The sequence below is a fragment of the Mesoplodon densirostris genome, chromosome 5 (genome assembly GCF_025265405.1).
Source record: "Mesoplodon densirostris isolate mMesDen1 chromosome 5, mMesDen1 primary haplotype, whole genome shotgun sequence".
Taxonomy (NCBI): domain Eukaryota; kingdom Metazoa; phylum Chordata; class Mammalia; order Artiodactyla; family Ziphiidae; genus Mesoplodon; species Mesoplodon densirostris.
In genome coordinates this window covers 150,504,061-150,527,612 of record NC_082665.1, presented here as the reverse complement: position 1 = coordinate 150,527,612, position 23,552 = coordinate 150,504,061, and the positions used below count along the sequence as shown (strand labels likewise).

Below are 23,552 nucleotides of genomic sequence, written 5' to 3'. Positions count from 1 at the left end.
TGGGAGCTTCAAGCACCTTGGCAAGCCAGTTCCAGTCCCTCCACGTATTTTCTCCCTTTTTGTCACTCTGCACCCCCCACCTCCATAATACAGGCTATTCTTTCAACTTTCCCAGCAGCTACCAACAGCCTGTCATATTTAAGAGCGTTTTCTTGGCAAACCACCATTCTGCATGAAAGGAAGGACTGGGATTGGGGAAAGTGGATTTGACAGTTACCACCCAAAGTATGTTAATTGTAAGCTTTGTACCTTGGCAGTCATAATTTATACAGTAAACAAAATCCATTTGTTTGCTAAGCAACACCTTTCCCTCATTCTTGACCTCAGTGGAGGTATTTGACCTCTGGACTTAAGATATCTTAAATTCCATCCTGCTTGCAGAACATGCTTTAGTGGCCCTGGCAGAAGCAATCTCTTATTTCTGCCCTGTACTTACCTCCCTTGACCTGAATCTCACCATCCATATCCTCATCTCTGACATGAACCCAGCAGCCCTGGGCATTCTGTCAGCATAACTGATCTCAGATGAGGTACTATGCAGGCAGGCTTCTGTGGGGATCCCCCATGCACTGTGGCCTCACATCAGGAGCAGCTTCACTTCAACCTAATGTGGGTTCACATCCAGTCATCTGTCAGAGGGGAAGCTTCCCTTTGTAGAATAAGGCTCAACAGATCCTATATCTAATATGAATAATAAGAATATCTTCATCCAATGACAAGATGTGACTCTTTGAAGAGCTTCAGAGTTGGGAATGCATTTTATGTGTATATACAAAATTGGGATCATGTAGAGACTATTTCTCCACTAATATTTAGATATTATTATTACTTGGAAGAAGTTTCCCTCTAGAAAAAAAGCAGGTTAATTTGGGACAGACTGTCTCTTATAAGAGTATAAGAATAATTTTTCTTAATTGAAACAAAGAGCTTTTTTATTGAGGAGAAAAAAATCATTATCTTTTAGGGTATTGTATTTTAGTTCTTTCTAAGGCTTTTCTAATATGTAGTCGTTTGTGGTATCTTCTAAATAAATAATAGCATTTTAATTTTTGCCTTTCAGCTTTCACCTGAATTGTATCAATTTAAATAGATTTATAGCTGTTTTCTTGAACAGTCCAGGCTTTTCTGGTTCTTTTTGCACCTGGGGCTTAATAACACACTAAGCAAAGGAGAGAGAGGGAGAGAGGTGATAGAGTGTATTGACACCAAGTGAGTGAGCAAAAAAGGTGGCTGTATTTTCCTGCCATAGGAGGGAATGGCATACACAACCATGGCGTTCAGTCACTTCTTTTTTTTCCTGAAGGTAGAACATATATGATGTAAGAGTGGTAGGAAGGGAGGGAGATCCGGTTGCTTTTTCAGGTTAGGGGAAAGAAACATCACTATAAATGCACTTGAAGAAAAGGCAAATGGATTTTCATTTTCTTCATTAAATATGTCATCTTCTTCTTTTGTTTCCCCTCTGTCTTGCTGAATCTACCCCAGCTGATGCATCTGCCTCTGCCCCAGTTTTGCTCCTCCAAGAGCCCTTCTGTCCACTGGGGCACGAAGGGTAAAAGCCACAAAGGCCCTTTCTTTGGCCGTGTCATCTCTTCACTGCCCCTTGGCTTACGCTGTATTTGTGCTTTATTTGCAGGTCTGTGGCTGTCCTCTTTATTGGAAAACCCCCATGTTCAGGGCTGCAGGGGGAGAGAGGACAGGATTTGTGTCAGCCCAGTCATTCATTGTCATGTGGAGAAAGTAAGTATGAGAGCAGTTACTCTGGGGCTGGGCAAGGAATTGTCCGGCCCTCATGACATGCTTTATAAAAGTCACTTATTTTACTCATTTATTAATTTTCCCCTTATCCTTTGTTTCAACAAGTAAAATTCAATGATTCACAACTTTTTATGCCCACACACAAATTCTTTCCCTAAGCCTTTATCTTACATGTCTCTAATCGGTAAAACAGATCTTCAGAAATACTTCTTTAATAACTATTTGGTAGTTTCTTAGTTTCACTTGTTAACAGTTTGAGTCTTAGGATTTGACTCTCGCAGCAGTGACATAAATGCTCCTTTAAGGGGAGCAAACCACACATGTCACATGCTTCCATTCTCATGTGATCAAATTTAGAATTGTATGTAGTTGATTTCTTAAAAATAGCTGAATTCTAGTAGGTTTTAGTTATTACTTTTTGAAAGCTCCAGTTAAGGAACAAAGGAATAGTACATCTATCAAGATACTCCTGGATTTTAACATCCTGACAAGTTTTCTTGAATTCAAATCCAACTTTCTTCTCTCTTTTATTTTTTTCTCCCTCTTTCTTCTTTAGAAGTTATTTCTTGATATATTCATCAATTTAAGAGACTGTTATAGCATGCCCCTTCTACCTCTTTTAACTGATCAGCCTTCTTTAAATATGCTCTTCTCATCTTTTCTGGGCTAGATACCCTTCCTGATGAACTATCAGGAAATGCTGTTCACCTGATGTCACTATCATCATCATCATTATTTAAAATCAACATATAATAGCAGCAAAATTCAGCTTACAGATTCTTCTGATTCTTTCATGCCACCTCAAAGCCCTTAGTAGTATAATGCTTGAGAACATAATAGGTGATTAATAACTGTATTCTTATTTTGAAAAATCTAGCAGCAAGTTGAGTTCACCAAGTTGTTCTTGCATTACAATAGAACTAAAGTGATCAGGGGATATAAGACTACCAGTTGATGGACTTCTTTTAAAGAACGACATCAAAGCTAAAAGTTATAAATGCTTCATGTTTTCCAGGTGAATTTTAGTCATTTTGTTACAGGGAATAGCTCTAAGTTGTTCAAATACCAAGGACTAGAACTACTCCTCATATACCAGCAGGATGACCCTCCAAAGTCAGGACCATGGTCACCATTCCACCTCTCCTATAGCAAATAGGAAACAGCTAGATAAAAATCTTAAAAAAAATTTTTTGTGTGCAGTTGTAAAAGAAGAATTCCTTGGAATCTAGAATTAGCAAAAAAGCACTAATTAGGAGTAAACCAGTAAAAGAATTGGCATTTGTCATTCTGGCTGTCTCTGGCACCATAGAACCTGAGGGAAGAAACTAGAGCCAAGGGCCTGAACAATAGGGGGGTCAGTTTGGATTCCCTACCAGTAAAGCCAGGACTTCAGCGGGGTGGTCTGCTTGTCTGTTATTAATTATTATTGTTGTTATTAGAAATCAGTGTATAACAGTAGCAGAATTGAAGATCTTGAAATGTGTAGACGTTCTAGCTTTCATTCAGCTAGCTTCTCTCCCCCTGGTAGGTGCCAGGCCCTGAAAAATGCCTCAGGTGGAGTGTGAACAAGGGATAGAAAGAATAGGGATGTTACACAGCTCTTGTCCTGGGTATCTTCAGCCATTGAGTTCAGCACTGTTGGCAAAAGCCATCTGACAATCTGGGAAAGGAGCAAGAAGTGAGTTATGGTTATTTCAGAGAAAATGTTGAAGAAGCTAGGAGATTAAAAGGGGGGGGGAGTAGTTCATTCTATAAAAAATTAGAGCCAGAGAGAAGAACTATAACTACTTACATTCTAAGTTATTTTGAATATGCTAGGACCCTATGTTTGTGAGCCTGAGGCTGACTACCAAAGAAAAACTAGTAATCAACTTATTTATCGGCAGTTAACTGCATAATATTAAGGAAAGTAACAGCCAGGTTTTTTGTCTTAGACTTCATGTCACCGGGATAGGGTGGACATTTCTGTTGGTGGACGGAGCAGTAGCACCCGCAACAGCTATATTCCTTTATTGAGATGAATCATTTTCATTTTATCTCCAAGGAAAAGAGATTGTTTCTGCAAAGGCAAAAGGCAAAAAGACTTGAAGCACAAGTCTTCATTTTCAGTTACTACAGGACACTGCTTATGAAGTTATACAGCATGAGCAACTGTCCCTGTCTTTTTTCATTAAAAAATTAAAAAAAAAATTCTGTGAACAGATAACTGTGATGTCTCTGTATCAAAGCTTTATTTTCTGGCCAGATACTATAAGGACTGGAGCGCCCTCTAGCGGGAGCTCCTTTCTCAGCACTTAAAATGCAGGCTTTAAAGGAGACTCGAGTATGGCTATTTGGGGAGACAAAGCAACTAAGCAGGATGGTTTGAATTACCGCACTGACCTTAAAGAAGACATGTATTTATTTTTATAATTTTTTACAAATTGTACCCTTTGCATAAAGTGCCTTGGGTCCAAGTATAGTATATAAAACTTTCAAGTACAAAGAAATAACTGGCAGGACTTCCCTGGTGGCGCAGTGGTTAAGAATCCACCTTCCAGCGCAGGGGACACGGGTTCGATCCCTGGCCCGAGAAAATCCCACATGCCGCGGAGCAACTAAGCTCGTGCGTCACAACTACTGAGCCTGCGCTCTAGAGCCCACGAGCCACAACTACTGAGCCAACGCACCACAACTCCTGAAAGCCTGTGTGCCCTACAGCCTGCACGCCACAACTACTGAAGCCCGTGCGCTCTAGGGCCCGCGTGACACAATTACTGAGGCCCACGTGCCTAGAGCCCATACTCCACAACAAGAAAAGCCACCGCAAGGAGAAGCCTGCGCACCACAACGAAGAGTAGCCCCCGCTCACCACAACTAGAGAAAGCCCACGTGCATCCAAAAAATAAATTTTTAAAAATTAAAAAAAAAAATAACTGGCAGATAATGACACAGAATTAAAACACTGGCATATGCATACACATGCTGACTTGCTCCAATAATAGGCTGTATATAATCTTGGGGGGAAAGTCAAATACAAAAGTTAACAGCCAAACGGGAAGTAGTTTGCCTCCTGTCCCAGTGTTTATGGGGTGGAGGCTTCTGAGCCCTCCTCTGAGTGGTTTGAGCACCTTAACAGGCTCTTGTTCCCCTGCCACTGCTCCCCTTCCCTGCTCTGTTGCCCATTTCATATCTGTACTTTGACATCTGTTTCTCTTGTGGTCAAGACATTTTCAGGGGAAAGGCATTGCTCCACAGCTTTGCTTTTTGAGTTCCCAGGTTACCAGCTTTGTGACAGAGCTCCTCTTACACAGAGTCAGTAATATTGTCCCAGCTTTTTTATGCTTTACTTCCTCTTACCTTTTCATGTCGAAGTGTCATTTTTCCACTAACAAAACAATATTTCGTCCTAAGAGCTCTGGAAGATAGTTTAGAATAGCTATGTTTACCTTCTTTCTCCAGCTTTCACGACTTTTTAAAATCTCTTTCTCTCCTGCTTTATAGAGTTCACCATCCACTAGCATTGGCTGAGAATCAGAATTCACCTTTTCTCTCTGATTCATGCTTCTGATAGCAAAAGGCCATACCTGATTTGACTTTTCCCTCTTAGAGAATCTCTCATCTGTCACTGTCTGTACAGTTTGTACTTAGTGGTGCTATACCTCAGTGCCTTTTTCTTGTGATCATCCCACCCATTTTCTTATCCTAAGAGGTGATTCCCATCAACACCTATTTCAGTAATCTTTTTCTGAACTCTATATTTATTTAACTTTGGGTGTCCTGAGCATGCTGAAGAATGATAAGGAAAACAAATATAAAGATCATTCTATGGCTTTAATCATCACAAATGAAGTCAGTTAAGGGTATATCTGTTAGATCACAAACATTTTTTGAGAATCTGCAATGTGAAAGTCACTATGTCTAGTGTTAAGGGAAAAAAAGAGCTATAACTTTGCCTGCCCTTTAGGTGCCAGAGAAATAAAAGAAAGTTCGTGGTACAATGGTGTATGTAATACATACAACTTAAATAGTACAAAGATCAGTAAGGAATTTAGTTGTCAGAGAAGGTTTTTTGAAAGAGGTAATACATTAGCTGGACCTTAAAGAATAGCCAGCGTTGGGCTTCCCTGGTGGCGCAGTGGTTGAGAGTCCGCCTGCTGATGCAGGGGATGCAGGTTCATGCCCCGGTCCGGGAAGATCCCACATGCCGCGGAGTGGCTGGGCCCGTGAGCCATGGCTGCTGAGCCTGCGCGTCCGGAGCCTGTGCTCCGCAACGGGAGAGGCCACAACAGTGAGAGGCCCGCGTACCGCAAAAAAAAAAAAAAAAAAAAAGCCAGCGTTCAGATAGCAAAGTTGGGAGAGGTGGTATTCTAGGAGAGTAAAACGGCATGAGAAATGGCACCGAGGCAAGAATGCACACAGCACGCTCAGAGAAGAGTGGTTCAGGCCAGCTGCCCAGAGTGGATGTTTCATTTAGCAAAGTGGTGAGATAGGCAGACTCTCGCCTAATTAAAGTGGGCCTTAAATGCCCAACTTAGACATCTAGACTTACTCATATAAGTGGTAGAAAACTGTTGAACATTTTTGGAAAAGGGAATTACATAACCAAAGAATGTTTTAGACTGATGCATTGTCCATGATGTGAGGTTGCATGGACACTGGAGCCTTTTAGGACCCTCTTCCCTTCTAAAAGGAGGGAGACGCAAAAGGGAGGGGATATGGGAACATATGTATATGTATAACTGATTAAATTTGTAAAATAAAAAAAAAAAGAAAATGGGAAAGTGCTTGGAAACAGGGCTTCTGTGTATTGAGCATAACATAAAAAAAAAAAAAAGTCTCAGCATGAAGTAATAAGACCCTGGACTTGATGATAAAACAAAAATGGGAGGGAAGGAATGGTTGTCTAAAATGTTTTGAGGACATATTCCTCAGGACTCTAGTATTCCCATCCCAAATTCCAAGCACCTAGTGGTCTAAGATAGAAACCTGGGAGTCATCATGGACTTCCCCCCTTTTACCCCTCCACACCTATCAACTACCATTTCCTTTCACTTGAACCATATTTGCCCCTTTCTGTTTGTCTCCCACTGCCAATATCCATGCTCAGGCCCTTGGAAAGATTTCTGCTTGATATTTATGAAAAACACATCTGATCATGTCACAGTCCAAGTTAAAATTCTTCTGCGAGTAGGCGAAAGTCCAGGCTTCTTGACCTAACATAAAAGGGCCTCCAGGGTCCAATCCTACATGCTCACGTCCCCTTCCCTTACCACCCCAGTGCTTGCAGCTGCTCACATCATCTGTGCAGTCTCACACCAGACCTTTGTACATGCAACCCCTTGATCTGCAACAGTCCACTTTCCTACTTCACAACTCTTCAGGGAATTTCACTGGTCCTCCTGTGTCTTTCCATGACACCCTGAGTTTATTACTTCTGTAGTAAGATTATACAGGCAGATAATCATTGGTGTAGCTCTCTCACTAGACTGTAAGTTCCTTACAGGGCACAAAACTATGTCTTATTTTCTTTGTATTTCAAGTATTCACAAGGCCAGGCACAGTATCTGGCACACAATTAGCATTCAATAAATGATTAAGGAAGAAAAGCAAGAAAGGTTGGAAACTAATTGGATGTGGAGAATAAGGAAGAGAAATAAGTTTAAAATGACTTCAAATTTTCAAGCCCAGATAACTTGGAGTGGTACCACCATTAATAAAAATAGACATCCATGACTTTGAGAGGAAGATTTTAAATCTGGTTTTCGCTATTTTGACTTTACTATCAGAGTATAGCATCCAGAAGGAAATGTCCAGCAATTGGTTGGATGTGAGGAATTCTTAGAACTTGAAGATTTAATAGGGCCTTCATTTTCTTCTTAAGCCTGGTGCTTCAAAGTCTAATTTCAAAAGCCCCCTATCATGTTAGTCCTGAATATGTCTGCCAACCTGGACAAGCAGAAGTTCATGTCTTACGTGGTATGTAGTAGTCCATCAGATGTGTTCCCTCCTAGTGGGCAGCTCTGGAGTTCTGGTTCCAGATGCCCTGAGCTAACCTGAACAGACATTCTCCTTCAGGTGTATTTTTACATGCGTTAGTTCAGTTGACTCTGTGGTCTCAGAAGCATTCTACAAAAATAATGTACCATCTTGTTGTTGAGCTTTTATTAAGATGGCCCTTTGACAAAATCAAGAGCATGGAAAATTTTCCTTTTTTTAATCACTGAAAAGAGAGCACTTGATTCTTGATCTAAACGGCCTTCAGATCAGACTGAAATTACCAACTATTGATGTTGTAGTCATTGTTCATAGTAGACAGTCTTCCTAAGCAATTGTTTCTTTTCTAGGTTGCTGAGTAACCATCATGATGATGCCTCTAAGTTTATCTGTCTTCTTGCAAAGCCCAGCTGCAGCTATCTAGAACAGGATGATTTTATTCCTTTACTTCAGGTAATTTTCATTTCCTTTTAAAAATGGGTTTTATTTTTAGAGTTTCAGAGGCTTTTAAAATTTTTTCAACTGTGAGATATGTCAACTGAGATATACAAATTTAGAGGTCAGATTTCTAGACGAGTTGTTTCCAAGCTTGTTTTAGCAGCAAAATCCTTTTGTTTAGAGAAAATTAACACTGATAATAGTATAAACAGATAATAGTATGAAACAGATAAAACAGGGCTACTCTCACTGAAGCAGAAGAGAGAGGCCTTACTCAGCCTCTCCTCTTGCCCACCCACAGCAGTCACAGGAGCACCTTCTGAAACCAGGCAATTGGCCTAGTCGAGTGGACCTTTGTTAAGGTTAAAGAGAAACAGATCTCCAACAGAAAGAGCCCACTTGGGGAATATTTATACCCAGGCCTTCTGATGAGAATCAATTGCATGCCAATACTGGATCTGTTTTTATTATAGCATTCTTCATAGCCTGATACATTGCTTGTTAATATTCTTAATTTCATATTTAAATATTACATTTTTCTAAGTAGTTCACAGATTACTTGAAGCTGAGACCTGCCTTTCATTTCTGTTGAATGCACATCATTTTTTTAGTTGTTCTAGTAAATCCTTGTTTACTGTTAGTTAGGATACCTAAAGAAGGGCATAAAGATGCATTAATGTAGTGCAAGTTTTTTTAAGTTGTATTCTGGCTGCCATCAATTTTTTAATAGTTTTTTGTTGAATTGCAACATACATACACAAAAAGATACACTAATCACAGTGCATCAATTAATTTTCACAATGTGAGTACATCTGTGTAACTAGAACCCAGATGAATAGCCAAAAATTACCAGTACCCCCAAAGTTCTTCATGCTCCCTCCCAGTCACTGCTGCCCTAGGGAAACCACTATCCTGACTTCTAACACTGTACGACATAGATTTCTAGTTGTTGGAACAGTTTACATGTTCAGAAAATGAAGTTTGGTTGTAATTTATTTTGTGTGCAGGGTTTTGAGCTTGTCTTAATTTGCATGGTAGCCTTGATTATCCTTAGACTCATCTGCTACATGTTTCTGTTCCCCTTTAAAAAGTGTTCATGGGAATGAGGATTGTTAATAGTTTCTTACATTTACTCAAGATCGTCATACATAATATCCAGTATTATGTGTTCCTATTTATGTTTTGTGAAGGTTCTCCAGCCACCCCTCACCCTCACCAGCTCAACCCATTCGCAGCCGTGCTGTGTCTCCTACAAACTGCATCTTTTTGGCCCCCTTCCCCTAATAGCTTCTGGTTGGGTCTGGCAGATGGATAGCACCGCCCGGAGGTGGGAAGGCAGAAAAGAAAGAAGTTAGCATTTCTTCCCAACTCTTTGCTTCAGCACAGTAATGTATTTCTCTATAATACAGCTTCTGCTGGATGGCCGCTTCTCCACAGTTGTAGTGCCTACTGGGCTCCTGTAGCTCTGTTCCTCCCCTTGTCCCTTTGGCCCTAGGGATTGTAACAATATCTTTCTGTTGCTCATCCCTGGTGCCTTCCACTCCCTTGTTTGTTCCCTTAACCTCCCCACGACTCCACACATAATTGCTTCTTGAGAGGTTCATATGGGTGAATTCTTTTTCCTATGGGGACCTACCTTGACTGAGTTTTATCAGAAGCTTTAATAAAAGCTTTGACAGGAATATAAATTAAGCTGTACCAAGAGAATTATGAACAAACAACAAAATTATGAGTTAGTGGACATTTTTCCTTCCTTCCCTTAAATGTAAGGAGAAGTTTTATTTTCATATAAGAAGTGGATGTATGGAGTCTCTGATACATTCTCCTCCCATTCTTTTCCAAACTCCTCCAGTTAAAATATAGATATTTAAAAGGAATAAACCCATGAAAGTTAATGGAATGGCATAGAGGAACAGAGGAGGAAAAAAATCAGTACACAAGATATGTAGTATTCCTTGAAGATAGAAAGCAGAAGCAGGCTAAGGAGACCACAGCCTGGAACGAGGGGCTGTGTATGGGCTGCAGTGGAGAAGTGAGCTACTCTGTTCCACTCTGCTCGTTAGGATCCCAGAGAGGCTGTAAACTTGGAGTTGGCAGAGCTGATGAGAAGTATTAGAAATGGGGAATCATTGAAGGCTGTTACACAGAGCAGTCGACCAGTTGACTCCTTACCTGGTTCCCAAATGTAAAGTGCAGCCTGACAAATTAACAAACAATAGGGCATGTTAAGACATATTCCAGTAGAGGAACATCCTAGATAGTGTCTGGCCAGTACTCGTCAAAACTGTCAACATCGTCAGAAAGAAGGGAGGTCTGAAAAACTGTCTTAGCCGGAAGGAGCGTAAGGAGGCACGACAGCTAAATGTAATATGAGATCCTAGAACAGAAAAAAATACCTTAGGTAACAACTAAGGAAATGTGAATTAAGTATGGCCTTGAATAATAGTAATAATAATGTATCAATATTGGCTTATTAATTATAGCAAATGCTAATGTAAGATGTTAATAATTAGGGACCTGGGTGCAGATATATGGGAACTTTATACTGTCTTCTCAATTCTTCTGTAAGGCTAAAACTGTTCTAAAAAGGCATTTTTAAAAAATAATTACTGTATTCAGGGAGATTATATAAAACAAGAATAGATGCTGACACAAGAAAGAGCTGTTTGAATTTTAAAATGTAAGTGCCAAAATTTTAAATTTCAACATAAGGCCTGGAAACTAAAGTTAAGGATATCTCTGGCACACACAAACTCACAGATGGGGGAGAAAGAGAGAGACAGAAGAGAAGACATAAAGGACCAATTCAAGAATTTCAGCATCTAACTAACTGAAATCTGAGGAAGAAAGAAGGGAAAAAACGGAGAGAGGGAAATCATCAAAGAAATAATATAAGAGTCATCAAGGAAATAATACAGGATGGAGAGAGTTGGAAAGACTGGAGTTATAGGATGGCTTCAGAGAGCAGGAACCCAGTGGGATTCCTTGGGATTCCTGTTTCCTTTCTTGGGGAAATACAACATGCCTGTGTAACCATCATCTGATCAAAAACAGAATGTGACCCTCCCATCCCAGCCTCTCATGTTCCCTCCAGTCACTGCCCACAGAACCAGAATATACAGAATATACAGAATATAAATCTTCTGGTTGAAAGGAGCCTCTGAGTGCCAAACACAATGAATAAAAAAAAGATATACATAAACAAGTCCTCTTGAAATTTTAGAAAACCACTGGAATCCCCCAGAGAGAAAAACCAGGTCACCTTAATAAGAATAAGAATCAGGATGGTATTAGATTCTCATTGGCAACTCTGGGGAAATGGATTTGAATTCAGATTTCTACATCCTGCCAAGATATCAATTGGATATGAGGTTAGAATAAAGTCATTTAAAAATTCAGAAAGTTTATCTCCTGTTTTGTTTTGTTTTGTTTTGTTTTTTTTGCTGTACACTGGCCTCTCACTCTGTGGCCTCTCCCGTTGCGGAGCACAGGCTCCGGACGTGCAGGCTCAGCGGCCATGGCTCACGGGCCCAGCCGCTCCACGGCATGTGGGATCCTCCCAGACCGGGGCAAGAACCCGCGTCCCCTCCATCGGCAGGCGGACTCCCAAGCACTGTGCCACCAGGGAAGCCCAATCTCCTGTTTTCTTAGAGAGTTACAGGAATATATTCTACAGCAAATTAAGTAAACCAAAAAGGAGAAATGCATGAGATCCAGGAAAGAGTAGATTCGATCCAGAGAAGCAGTGAAATAAAGCCCCAGGTTGGCAACTGAAGAACAGCCAGTCCAGAATAGAGAAGGTGGGGGATTTCTCTGGAAAGGGAGGTAGAAGGGGATAGTTGTTACATGTGAGAAAGGGAAACTGGAGAGTATGATGAAGATGCAGCATTGTGTATCAACAAGCTAAAGAAAAGCAATTAGAAACTCCTTGAAAAATAAAAAAACTGTGTAAGACACTCATGTATAAACATGAAGCAAACTGAAATGTGACATGATTATAAACAACTGATGGAGGGTAAGAAAAGGAAGTTCATCTAACCTCAATGCCTGGAATATTCTCCTTTGATTGCCCCCAAGGGACATGATGTTGGACCAATAAGAAATGAAATGCATTCCTTTTATGCTGCTTAACTTAGCATTCAACAGTATTTATATAGTCAAAATGTCGTAAAATATTTTAATGTATAACACCTAAAGTCACCTTATGGATTAACTGTAGAAAATTTTATTATGGTTGCAGAACAGTATTTAAACAACCTGAACAATGTAAAAGTCAAAATATTGCCAACAAAATGTGAAGGAGAAAAAGAGGAAGAAGAGAAAATAAGGGTAGAGGTGCTATAATCATCATTCTATGTAAAAGGAAATTAAGGCACTAAGATGAATGGGGTGAAAATTAAATGTATAAATAGATAATTTGCAGTTTACAAAGATAACCAATACAAGAACTAAAAATCATAACCTCAAATATTGGGTAAGGTGAGTAAAGTGGGACAGTTTATAAATGAGCTAAATCCTCATCTTCCCTAGCAAAGAATAATAGATACTGTCTAAAGTTGATAGAGCTATAAAAAAAAGTAATTGTAGGGACTTCACTGGTGGTGCAGTGGTTGAGAACCCACCTGCCAACACAGGGGACACAGGCTTGAGCCCTGGTCCGGGAAGATCCCACATGCTGCGGAGCACCTAAGCCCATGTGCCACAACTACTGAGCCTGTGCTCTAGAGCCCATGAGCCACAACTACTGAGCCCACGTGCCACAACCACTGAAGCCCACACGCCTATAGCCTGTGCTCCACAACAAGAGAAGCTACCACAATGAGAAGCCCGCACACTGCAGTGAAGAGTAACCCCCGCTCTCCGCAACTAGAGAAAGCCTGAGTGCAGCAATGAAGACCCAGCACAGCCAAAAATAAACAAATATTTAAAAATAAATTAATTTTAAAAAGTGATGCCTATTAAAAAAAAGTAATTGTAACATAGTATTTAATTATACTTAAATAATTAAATTTTATGTTTAATTATAGAGGTAAGCAGCAAAAGAAATAAAAATATAAACGATTCAAAAGAAATGGGGCTAAAGGTGCATGGATGGGGTAGGTTGATAGAATGGTTCTTCCATCATAAGTTCCTATATACTCCTTGATTTTATACCATGTGTATATGTAATTTCTCTTATTTTTATTATGGAGAATTCTGAGCAAATACAAATGCAGGCAGAGTGATCTACTGAACCCCTATGTACCCATACCCACCCCCAATAATGATCAGAAACCAAAGAGATAGAGAATTTAAAAAACAGTAGCACTGGACTTCCCTGGTGGCGCAGTGGTTGAGAGTCCACCTGCTGATGCAGGGGACACGGGTTCGTGCCCCAGTCTGGGAATATTCCACATGCCGCGGAGCGGCTGGGCCTGTGAGCCATGGCCGCTGAGCCTGCGTGCCTGGAGCCTGTTCTCCGCAATGGGAGAGGCCACAACAGTGAGAGGCCTGCGTACCACAAAAAAAAAAAAAAAAAAAAAAAACAGTAGCACTTCAGTAAGTTGAAATCTTGGTATGGGAAAAACATTAACAAAATAGACCACCAATTAACTAATTTCATCAAGAAAAAGGAGAAAGAACTAATAGACAAAATAAGAAATGACAAGGAGGAACAGAAGAAAATTTTTTAAAAAATCATAAAAGACTATTTTGCAGGCCTCAAATTTATTTGGAAATAAATTTGAAAACCTAGCTGAAATGGAAAATTTCCTAGGAAAATACATCTGACCAAAATTGACCCCATTTTATTTATTTATTTATTTATTTATTTATTTATTTATTTTTGGCTGTGTTGGGTCCTCGTTGCTGTGCACGGGCCTTCTCCAGTGGCGGCGAGTGGGGGCCACTCCTTGCTGCAGCGTTAGGGCTCCTCATTGCGGTGGCCTCTCCTGTCATGGAGCACGGGCTCTAGGCGCACGGGCTTCAGTAGTTGTGGTGCATTGGCTCAGCAGTTGTGGCTCATGGGCTGTGGAGCGCAGGCTCAGTAGTCGTGGTGCACAGGCCCAACTGCTCCACGGCATGTAGGATCCTCCCGGACCAGGGCTTGAACCCATGTCCCCTGTATTAGCAGGCAGACTCTCAAGCACTGCACCACCAGGGAGGCCTGACCCCATTTTATTTAGAAAGCTTAACAAAGTAATTTCCTTAGAAGAAGTAGAGATCTTTATTAAGGAACTACCCCACAAAAAGCACCAGGCCCAGGTAGTTTCACAAGGGAATTCTACAAAACCCTCAAAGACCAAATAGTCCTAATGCTTAATAAATTATTCCAGAGAACTGAAAAGGAAGGAAAACTCTATAGCTCCTTCTGTGAAGCAACTGATACATAAACCAGGTACAGACAGTACAAAAAAGAAAATTGCGAATGAATATAATTCATGATTAATAATAAAAAGTAATAAATAAAATATTAACCAGATGCATACAACCTGGTGGGATTTATTCCAGGAAGTCAAGATTGCTTCAGTATTAGGATCTTTTTTAATATCACATGTTGTATCTAAGAAAAAAATTATGATCGTCTCAATAGATGCTGAAATAACTTTGGACAGAATTTAACACCCATTCATTAAAAAATGCTCAAGAAAGTAGGTATTTGAGATACTTTCTTAACATGATTATAATATATATACCTAGTGCTAAAGCCAGTATAGAAAAAAACATTAGAGGCATTTCCATTAAGATCAGAGACAGGGCAAGAATGTCACAATATCCATTATTGTTCAGCATTGTACTAGAGTAATTATACTGTACAAGAGGAAACAATTAGAGGCATAAGAATGGTTGAAGAAGTAAAGTATTCGTAGATGACGTGACAGTAAACCTGGAAACCCAAGAGAATCAGTGATAAAACTCAAAACAATAAAATAATTCAGTAAAATAGTAGGAAATAAAATTAACATATACAATCACCAGATCTTCCATTTCTGACCAAAATGGAGTAACTGGGACTGGATTTGCCTTCCCACCCGAAACAACAAAAAACGTCAGGCAAGAAATACAAAATAATGGTTTTCAAAGTGCCAGACATCTGGCAACAAAAGATAGTGATTCCTGAGAAACAGTAAACAAGCAAAGTGATCCTTATGATTGCCTTGAGAGAGTTTCCAAGCCACGGTGTGTTGATGGGGACCCTAGGCAGAGTTCAGCGAACTCCCTGAGTTTAGGAGACACAGGTGAGAATCTAGAAGGACCAAAGTAGCTAGGATTCTTGGGACGGAGCACCAAAGAGGAAAGAAATGCCAGAGAGAAAACTCCAGAGAGCTTCAGGACTCCTCCCTGAGTGTTCATCAAAGGTACTGATCAGCACAGAGAGAAAACTCCAGAGAGCTTCAGAACTCCTCCCTGAGTGTTCATCAGAGGTACTGATCAGCACAGAGAGAAAACTCCGGAGAGCTTCAGAACTCCTCCCTGAGTGTCCATCAGAGGTACTGATCAGCACAGAGAGAAAACTCTGGAGAGCTTCAGAACTCCTCCGTGAGTGTTCATCAGAGGTACTGATCAGCACAGAGAGAAAACTCTGGAGAGCTTCAGAACTCCTCCCTGAGTGTTCATCAGAGGTACTGGTCAGCACAGAGAGAAAACTCCGGAGAGCTTCAGAACTCCTCCCTGAGTGTTCATCAGAGGTACTGATCAGCACAGAGAGAAAACTCCGGAGAGCTTCAGAACTCCTCCCTGAGTGTTCATCAGAGGTACTGGTCAGCAGATACATGTGAGGAAAGCAACCAAAGCTGAAGAAAGAGCTACCCCAAATTAGAGGGAACAGTACCCATAAGTCACATGGGGCCAGCCAAGAAGAATATCTGTCTCTACCAGCCAGACTGGACAACGTCATAATACATGGCACTTTAGGTAGAGTAGTCATAGGAGTCTTGCCTCAGTAGTGGGGAATAATTAGCCCTCAATTAGATAGCACTCAGTCCTGTCTAACAGATCTGAAAAGCAACATCTAGAAGGATGAAAGGGTTTTTCAAAGTAACTTAACAACATCCCAGAACATAAAATATTTATTCTATTCCAAACTTGAGAATAAAAGAATATAAAAATATGCAGCACTCAAAAAGGTAAAATTCAGAATGGCTGGCAACATCAGGCATGCAAAGAAACGAGACTACAATTGATGATTAGGAGAAAAATCGGTCAATTGAAACTGACTCAGAACTGACACAGATGTTAAAATTAGCAGACAAGTATATTAAAACAGATATCAAAAACTGAATACTTTTTTAAAGACCCAAATTGAACTCGTAGAGATGAAAACTAAGGTGTCTGGGGTGAAAAATGTACCAGATTAGATTAACAGCAGATTAAACATTGCAAATGAAATGACTAGTGAACTTGAAGACATAGAATAGAAACTATCCAAAATGAGACATGGAGACATAAAAAAGGAAAGAAAAATGAAAAGAGCATCAGTGAGCTGTGGGGCCTAACTTCAAGCAACTTAACATACTTATAAATGGAAGAGAGGATGTTGTTAAATAAAGAATTTGTCAGGTATTAGTCGCAGGTTCCTAGGACAGAACTTCTAAAGCCTCGGAATTTCCCGAATGATGAGTGTCTTTGTTTTTCATGGTGGGCTCCTGGGACCATGCCTGAGTTTATACTAATGAGGTGACTCATCGTGGGCCCCTATATAGTTCCAGGATGAGGGCTTCCCTTGCCAGAAAGGCCGACCATGTGATTAGAGGTTGAGACTTTCAGCCAGGTGATATCAGCCTGACCTCCAAAGAGGCAGGGAGCCTGGAGATTGAATTCAGTCGTGTGGCCAATGATTCAGTCAATCATGTCTACATAATGAAACCCAATTAAAAAGTCTGGACACTGAAGCACAATTGAGCTCCCCCTGGTTAATGATACACAGTAATGTGCTAGGAGGGTGACATGTCTTGAGGACACAGAAGCTCCACATTTTAGACCTTCCCAGACCTTGCCCTGTGCATCTCTTATTTGTCTGGTCCTCATTTGTATCCTTTATAATAGAATAGTAATCATAATATATTACTCTCCCCAGTTCTGTGGGTCATTTGGGCAAGTTGTTGAACCTCAAGGAATAATGGAAACCCCCAAATTCATGGCCAGTTAGTCGGAAGTATGGGTAGCCTGGGAACCCCAGAGTTATGGCTGGTGTCTGAAGTGAGAGGAGTCTTGTGGGGGACTGTGCCCTTAACCTGTGAAATCTGCACTAACTCTGCATAGTTAGTGCTGAAATTGCATTCCAGGGCGACAGAAAATTATTTGAAGAGATAATGGCCCAGAATTTTCTGTACTTGGTAAAAACTATAAACCCATGAAACTAAGATGCTCAATAAGCCCAAAGCACACGAAACACAAATCTATACTAGGGCACATCATAATAAAGTGGCTCAAAACCAGTAATAAAAAGAAACTTTGAAAAGTAGCCAGAGAAGATAGTCACATTTCCTAGAGTGGAACAAAGATAAAGGTGACAGCGGATTTCCTGTTGGAAAAGTCCAAGCCAGAAGACAGAGGAGCAACATCTTTAAAGTACTGAAATAAAAGAACTGTCAACCTTGAATACTATACACAGTGAAAATACCGTTCAAAAATGAAGGTGAATTAAAGATTTTTTTGGACATAGAAAAGCTCAAAGAATTCATCACCAGCAGAAATGCACTACAAGAGATGTTTTGTTTGTTTGTTTTTTATTTGTTTGTTTGTTTTAAAAGTTGTTTAGGCAAGGAAGAAAGTAATACCAGATGGAAATGCAAATCTACACAAAGGAATGAACTCCAGAAGTGGTAACTACATGTATGTGATTTTTTATTATTCACATCTCCTTAGAAGAAAAGTAACTCTTTAAATGAAACTATCAACAGTGCATTATGGTGTTTCTAACATATGTTTAAGTACAATTTGACAACAATAACATAAAGACTGGGAGAAGAGAAATGGAAGTATATCGTTATGGTTTGCGTATAATCCATGAAGTTGTATAACATCTCTTGAAAGTAGATTGTAGTAAATTAAAGACGTATGCTGTAACCTCTGATGCACCTCTAAAATAAGAGTTACAGCGAATAAGCCAAAAAAGGAAATAAAATGAAAAAATCATAAAGAACACTCAGTTAACACAAAAGGAGGCAGAAAAGGAAGAAGAAAAAAGGAACAAAGAATGGATGGGACAAATAGCAAGATGATAGATTTAAACCTAACCATATCAGTAGTCACATTATGTATAAGTGGTGTGAATACCGCCAAAAGCGAAGATTAGACCAAAAACCAAGACTCAAATATAGTACGTTGCCTGAAAGAAATATAAAGACACAAATAGGTTAAAAGTAAAAGGAGGGAAATATATATACCATGCTAATATTAATCAAAAGAAAGCTCTTACAGAAATGCAAATCAGGGCCTCCCTGGTGGCGCAGTGGTTGAGAGTCCGCCTGCCGATGCAGGGGATACAGGTTCGTGCCCCGGTCTGGGAGGATCCCATATGCCGCGGAGCGGCTGGGCCCGTGAGCCATGGCCGCTGAGCCTGCACATCCGGAGCCTGTGCTCCGCAACGGGAGAGGCCACAACAGTGAGAGGCCCGCGTACGGGGGAAAAAAAAAAAAAAAGAAATGCAAATCAAAACTACAGTGAGGGGCTCCCCTGGTGGCGCAGTGGTTGAGAGTCCGCCTGCCAATGCAGGGGACGTGGGTTCGTGCCCCGGTCTGGGGGGATCCCACGTGCCGCGGAACGGCTGGGCCCGTGAGCCATGGCCGCTGAGCCTGCGCGTCCGGAGCCTGTGCTCCGCAACGGGAGAGGCCGCAACAGTGAGAGGCCCGCGTACCGCAAAAAAAAAAAAAAAAAAACTACAGTGAGGTATCACCTCACACCAGTCAGAATGGCTATTATCAAAAAGTCTACAAATAACAAACACTGGAGAGGGTGTGGAGAAAAGGGAACCCTCCTACACTGTTGGTGGGAATGTAGATTGGTGCAGCCACTGTGGAACACAGTATAGAGGTTCCTTAAAAAACTAAAAATAGAGCTACCATATGATCCAGCAATCCCACTCTTGGGCACATATCCAGACAAGATGAAAACTGTAACTTGAAAAGATACATGCACCCCAGTGTTCGTAGCAGCACTATTTACAATGACCAAGACATGGAAGCAACCTAAATGTCCATCAATAGATGAATGGATAAAGATGTATGTAATGGAATATTACTCAGCCATAAAAAAAGAACGAAATAATGCCATTTGCAGCAACATAGATGGACCTAGAGACTATCACACTAAATGAAGTAGTAGGTCAGACAAAGACAAATATCATATGCTATCACTTATATGTGGAGTCTAAAAAAATGATACAACTGAACTTATTTAAAAAACAGAAACAGACTCATGGACATAGAAAACAAACTTATGGTTACCAAAGGGGGAAAGGAGGTGGGGGTGGGGGGGAGGATAAATTAGGACCTTGGGGTTAACAGGTGTACACTACTCTATATAAAATAGATACACAACAAGGACCTACTGTATAGCACAGGGAACTATATTCAGTATCTTCTAATAACCTATAATGGAAAACAATCTGAAAAAGTATATATGTATAAAATAAGTAGCAAGGATATACTGTACAGCACAGAGAATTATAGCCATTATCTTGTAATAACCTATAGTGTAGTATAATCTGCAAAAATACTGAATCACTGTGCTGTAGACTTGAAACTAACATAATATTGTAAATCAACTATACTTCAATAAAAAATTAAATGAAAAAAATAACTGATTCAAATTTGTAAAATAAATATCTATATTCCAAATGATAAATAAGTAAAATACAGGACTAATCCCATAATGGACATACAGTTAGTAGACAGTGGGAAAATGTTAATTCTCACTATATATCGAAGAAATGTAAACAAAAGCAGTCTGAAGATGACAATTTACACATTCTAAAAGAACCCCCCAAAAAAGTTGAATGTTTATATCCAGTGATGGTGAAGTTGCCCAGAAATTGACTCATACATTCTTACAGCCATATTGTTCCCACCCTTTAGCCAGAAATGTTACCACTAAGAACTTAAGAAAGCAACAATTTGGCAAAAGCAGAAAGGTCCCTCCTCATCCTCCTGACTTCTAAATGTTGGAACTCCCACAGCTGAGCCCTTTAACACCTTCTCTTTTCCATCCACATGCACTGTTTGGAGGATCTCACCTATATACCCAGACCTCTCTCCTCGTGGATCTCCAGGAAGAAAGCAGACCCCAGCAGAGATTTTCCTGGGGGTGGGGTTTGGGGGATTTTTTAGGCACTTCAAGGGCTCTGAACTCAGTCAGAAGGGGCCGTGAAAACAGGAGGGGCCAGAGAGACCCCTAAAGCAAGCTTCTTCATAATATTACTCCCTTATGTTGTTAATAACCAAATGTCCCAGGCTTTATCTGATGGGGAGTAAGGATGAGGTCCCCAGGAATTCCCTCATTGCGGTAGCCCTTAGCTCTCCTGCAGGCCACCAGATCTCAGCTGCCCTTGACCCCTGCCTCCAAGTCTGTGAGAATTATTTTTGTGAGATAGCCCATTCATTTTTTTTTTTTTTTTTTTTTTTTTGTGGTACTCGGGCCTCCCACCGCCGCAGCCTCTCCCATCGCAGAGCACAGGCTCCGGACGCGCAGGCCCAGAGGCCATGGCTCAGGGGCCCAGCCGCTCCGCGGCACGTGGGATCCTCCCGGACCGGGGCACGAACCCACGTCCCCCGCACCGGCAGGCGGACCCTCAACCACTGCGCCACAAGGGAAGCCCAGCCCATTCATATTTTGACTTCCTCACTGAAGCCCACGTAGGAGAGCAAAATTTGCCACCCCAAAATGTCTCTTTGGCATTTAGATTATTTCAGGCTGAAAACAAAGCCCAAATGACTCAGGAAAAAACTTTGACCTTCTCCCTAATTGCCTAAAAGAATTTAGATAGAGGACCTGTTCCTGGAACAGAGCTGTCAGCAGAGATCTCTGAAAAGAATATGGGCTAAGTATGGTGGGGGAAACTGGGCAGGGCCTAGAAATCAGAGTCCACTCTGTGTCCTATTGTCTCTGTGTAGCCCAGCGAACATTTGTTTATCAAACATTTGCTTTTCCACCTTCATGTGAATTGCCTTCCTCCTCTTTGAAGTCCCAAACCACTACCCCCAACATCCACTTGTGTCTTTAGCTGAAGATGGTATTTAAGGTAAGGGCTTTGGCCATTTTGGCTAGTTACTCAGTTTTCCTGGGTCTCTCCCATGTATACACATTTAACTTTTGTTTAATTTTTCCTGTTTAAAAAAAAAAAACTCTTACAAATAAATGGAAAGACATTCCATGTTCATGGATTGAAAGACTTACTATTTTTAAATACCCATACTATCCAAAGCCATCTATAGATTGATGCAGTCTCTATCAAAATCCCAATGGTCCCATTCCCCCATTCCCTGGCAACTACTATTTCTGTTCTCTGCTTCTTTGAGTTTGACTATTTTAGATACCTCATATAAGTGGAATCATGGAGACGTTGTTCATTGGTTATAAAGTTTCAGTTAGCCAAGACAAATAAGTCCTAGAGATCTGCTGTACAACATAGCACCTATCATTAACAATACTGTATTGTGCACTTAAAATTTTGTTAGAAGGTAGGTCTCATGTTAAGTATTCTTACTAAAAAACAAACAAAAGAAACAAAAAAAGCAGCACAGGGAAAGTGTTGGAGATGAAGTATATGTCTATTACCTTGATTGCACTGATGGTTTCCTAGGTGTATGCATGTGTCCAAACTCATCAAATTGTGTATATTAAATAGGTGCAGTTTCTGTATATCAGTTATACCTCAATAAAGTCGTCTAAAAATACCAATGGTATTTTTTGAAGAAATAGAAAACACAATTCTAAAATTCATATGGAATTTTTAGAACTTGGAATAGCCAAAACAATCCTGAGAAAGGAGAACAAAGCTGGAAGCCTCACACTTTATGACTCAAAACATATTACAAAGACACAACAATCAAAACAGGATGGTACTGGCATAAACACAGATATACAGACCAATGGAACAGAATAGAGAACCCAGAAATAAATTCTTATATGGTCAAATGATCTTCAACATGGTTGCCAAGAATAATAATGGGGAAACAATAGTCCCCAACAAATGGAGCTGGGAAAACTGGATATCCACATGCAAAGGAAAGAAGTTAGAGTGTATCTTACACCATATAGAAAAATTAACTCAAAATGGGTTAAAGACCTAAACATAAGTCCTGAAACTATAAAACTCCTCAAAGAAGACATAGAGGAAACTTCACGATATTAGATTTGACCATGATTTTATGGATATGACACCAAAAGCACAGGCAACAAAAGCAAAAATAGACAAATGGGATTATATCAAACTTTAAGCCTTCACAGCAAAGAAACAGCACAGTGAAAGGCAACCTACAGAATGGAAAAATATTTGCAAACATATCTGATGAGGTTACTATCCAGACTATATAAAGAACTCCTGTGACTCAATAACAACAACAGCAAACACCCTGAATTTAAAATGGGCAAAGGACTTGAGTAGATATTTCTCTAAAGAAGATAAAACGTGGGCTTTCCTGGTGGCGCAGTGGTTGAGAGTCCGCCTGCCGATGCAGGGGACACGGGTTCGTGCCCCGGTCTGGGAAGATCCCACATGCCGCGGAGCGGCTGGGCCCGTGAGCCATGGCCGCTGAGCCTGTGTGTCCAGAGCCTGTGCTCCGCAACGGGAGAGGCCACAACAGTGAGAGGCCCGTGTACCACAAAAAAAATAAAAAAATAAAACGTCTATAAGCATATGAAAAGATGTTCAACATCATTAAATAAGCAGGGGAATGCAAAGCAAAACCACAATGAGATACCACCTCACACTCATTAGGATGGTTACTTTTTCTTTTTTTAAGTGTTGGTAAGGATGTGGAGAAATTGGAATACTGGTAGGAATGTAAAATGGTACAGCCACTATGGAAAGTAATATGGAAGTTCCATATGATCAGCAATACTACTCCTGGGTGTACATCCAAAAGAATTGAAAACAGAATCTCAAAGAGATATTTGTACACCCACATTGATAGCAGCATTATTCACAATAGCCAAGAGGTGGAAGTAACATAAATGTCCATCAGTGGATGAATGGATAAAGAAAATGTGGTATATACGTGGAATGGAATATTGTTCACCTTTTTTAAAAAGGGAAATTCTGTCACATGCAGCAACATAGATAAACATTGAGAACATTATGCTAAGGGAAATAAGCCAGTCACAAAAAGACGTATACTGCATGACTCCACTTATATGAGGTATCTAAAGTGGTCAAATTCATACAGATAGAAAGAAGAATG

At 40.4% G+C, this 23,552-nt stretch overlaps 1 protein-coding gene across 3 annotated transcripts in view; it reads left to right on the top strand.

Moving 5' to 3' along the window:
* Window positions 1–23,552, top strand: part of PPP2R3A (protein phosphatase 2 regulatory subunit B''alpha) — a 220,019-nt gene that overhangs the window by 93,012 nt on the left and 103,455 nt on the right. For all 3 annotated transcript variants that reach the window (XM_060099647.1, XM_060099646.1, XM_060099645.1), the window contains 2 exons: window positions 1,637–1,740; window positions 8,085–8,187. In XM_060099647.1, the coding sequence (XP_059955630.1) occupies window positions 1,637–1,740; window positions 8,085–8,187 (207 nt within the window). The remainder of the gene's footprint in view (window positions 1–1,636; window positions 1,741–8,084; window positions 8,188–23,552) is intronic.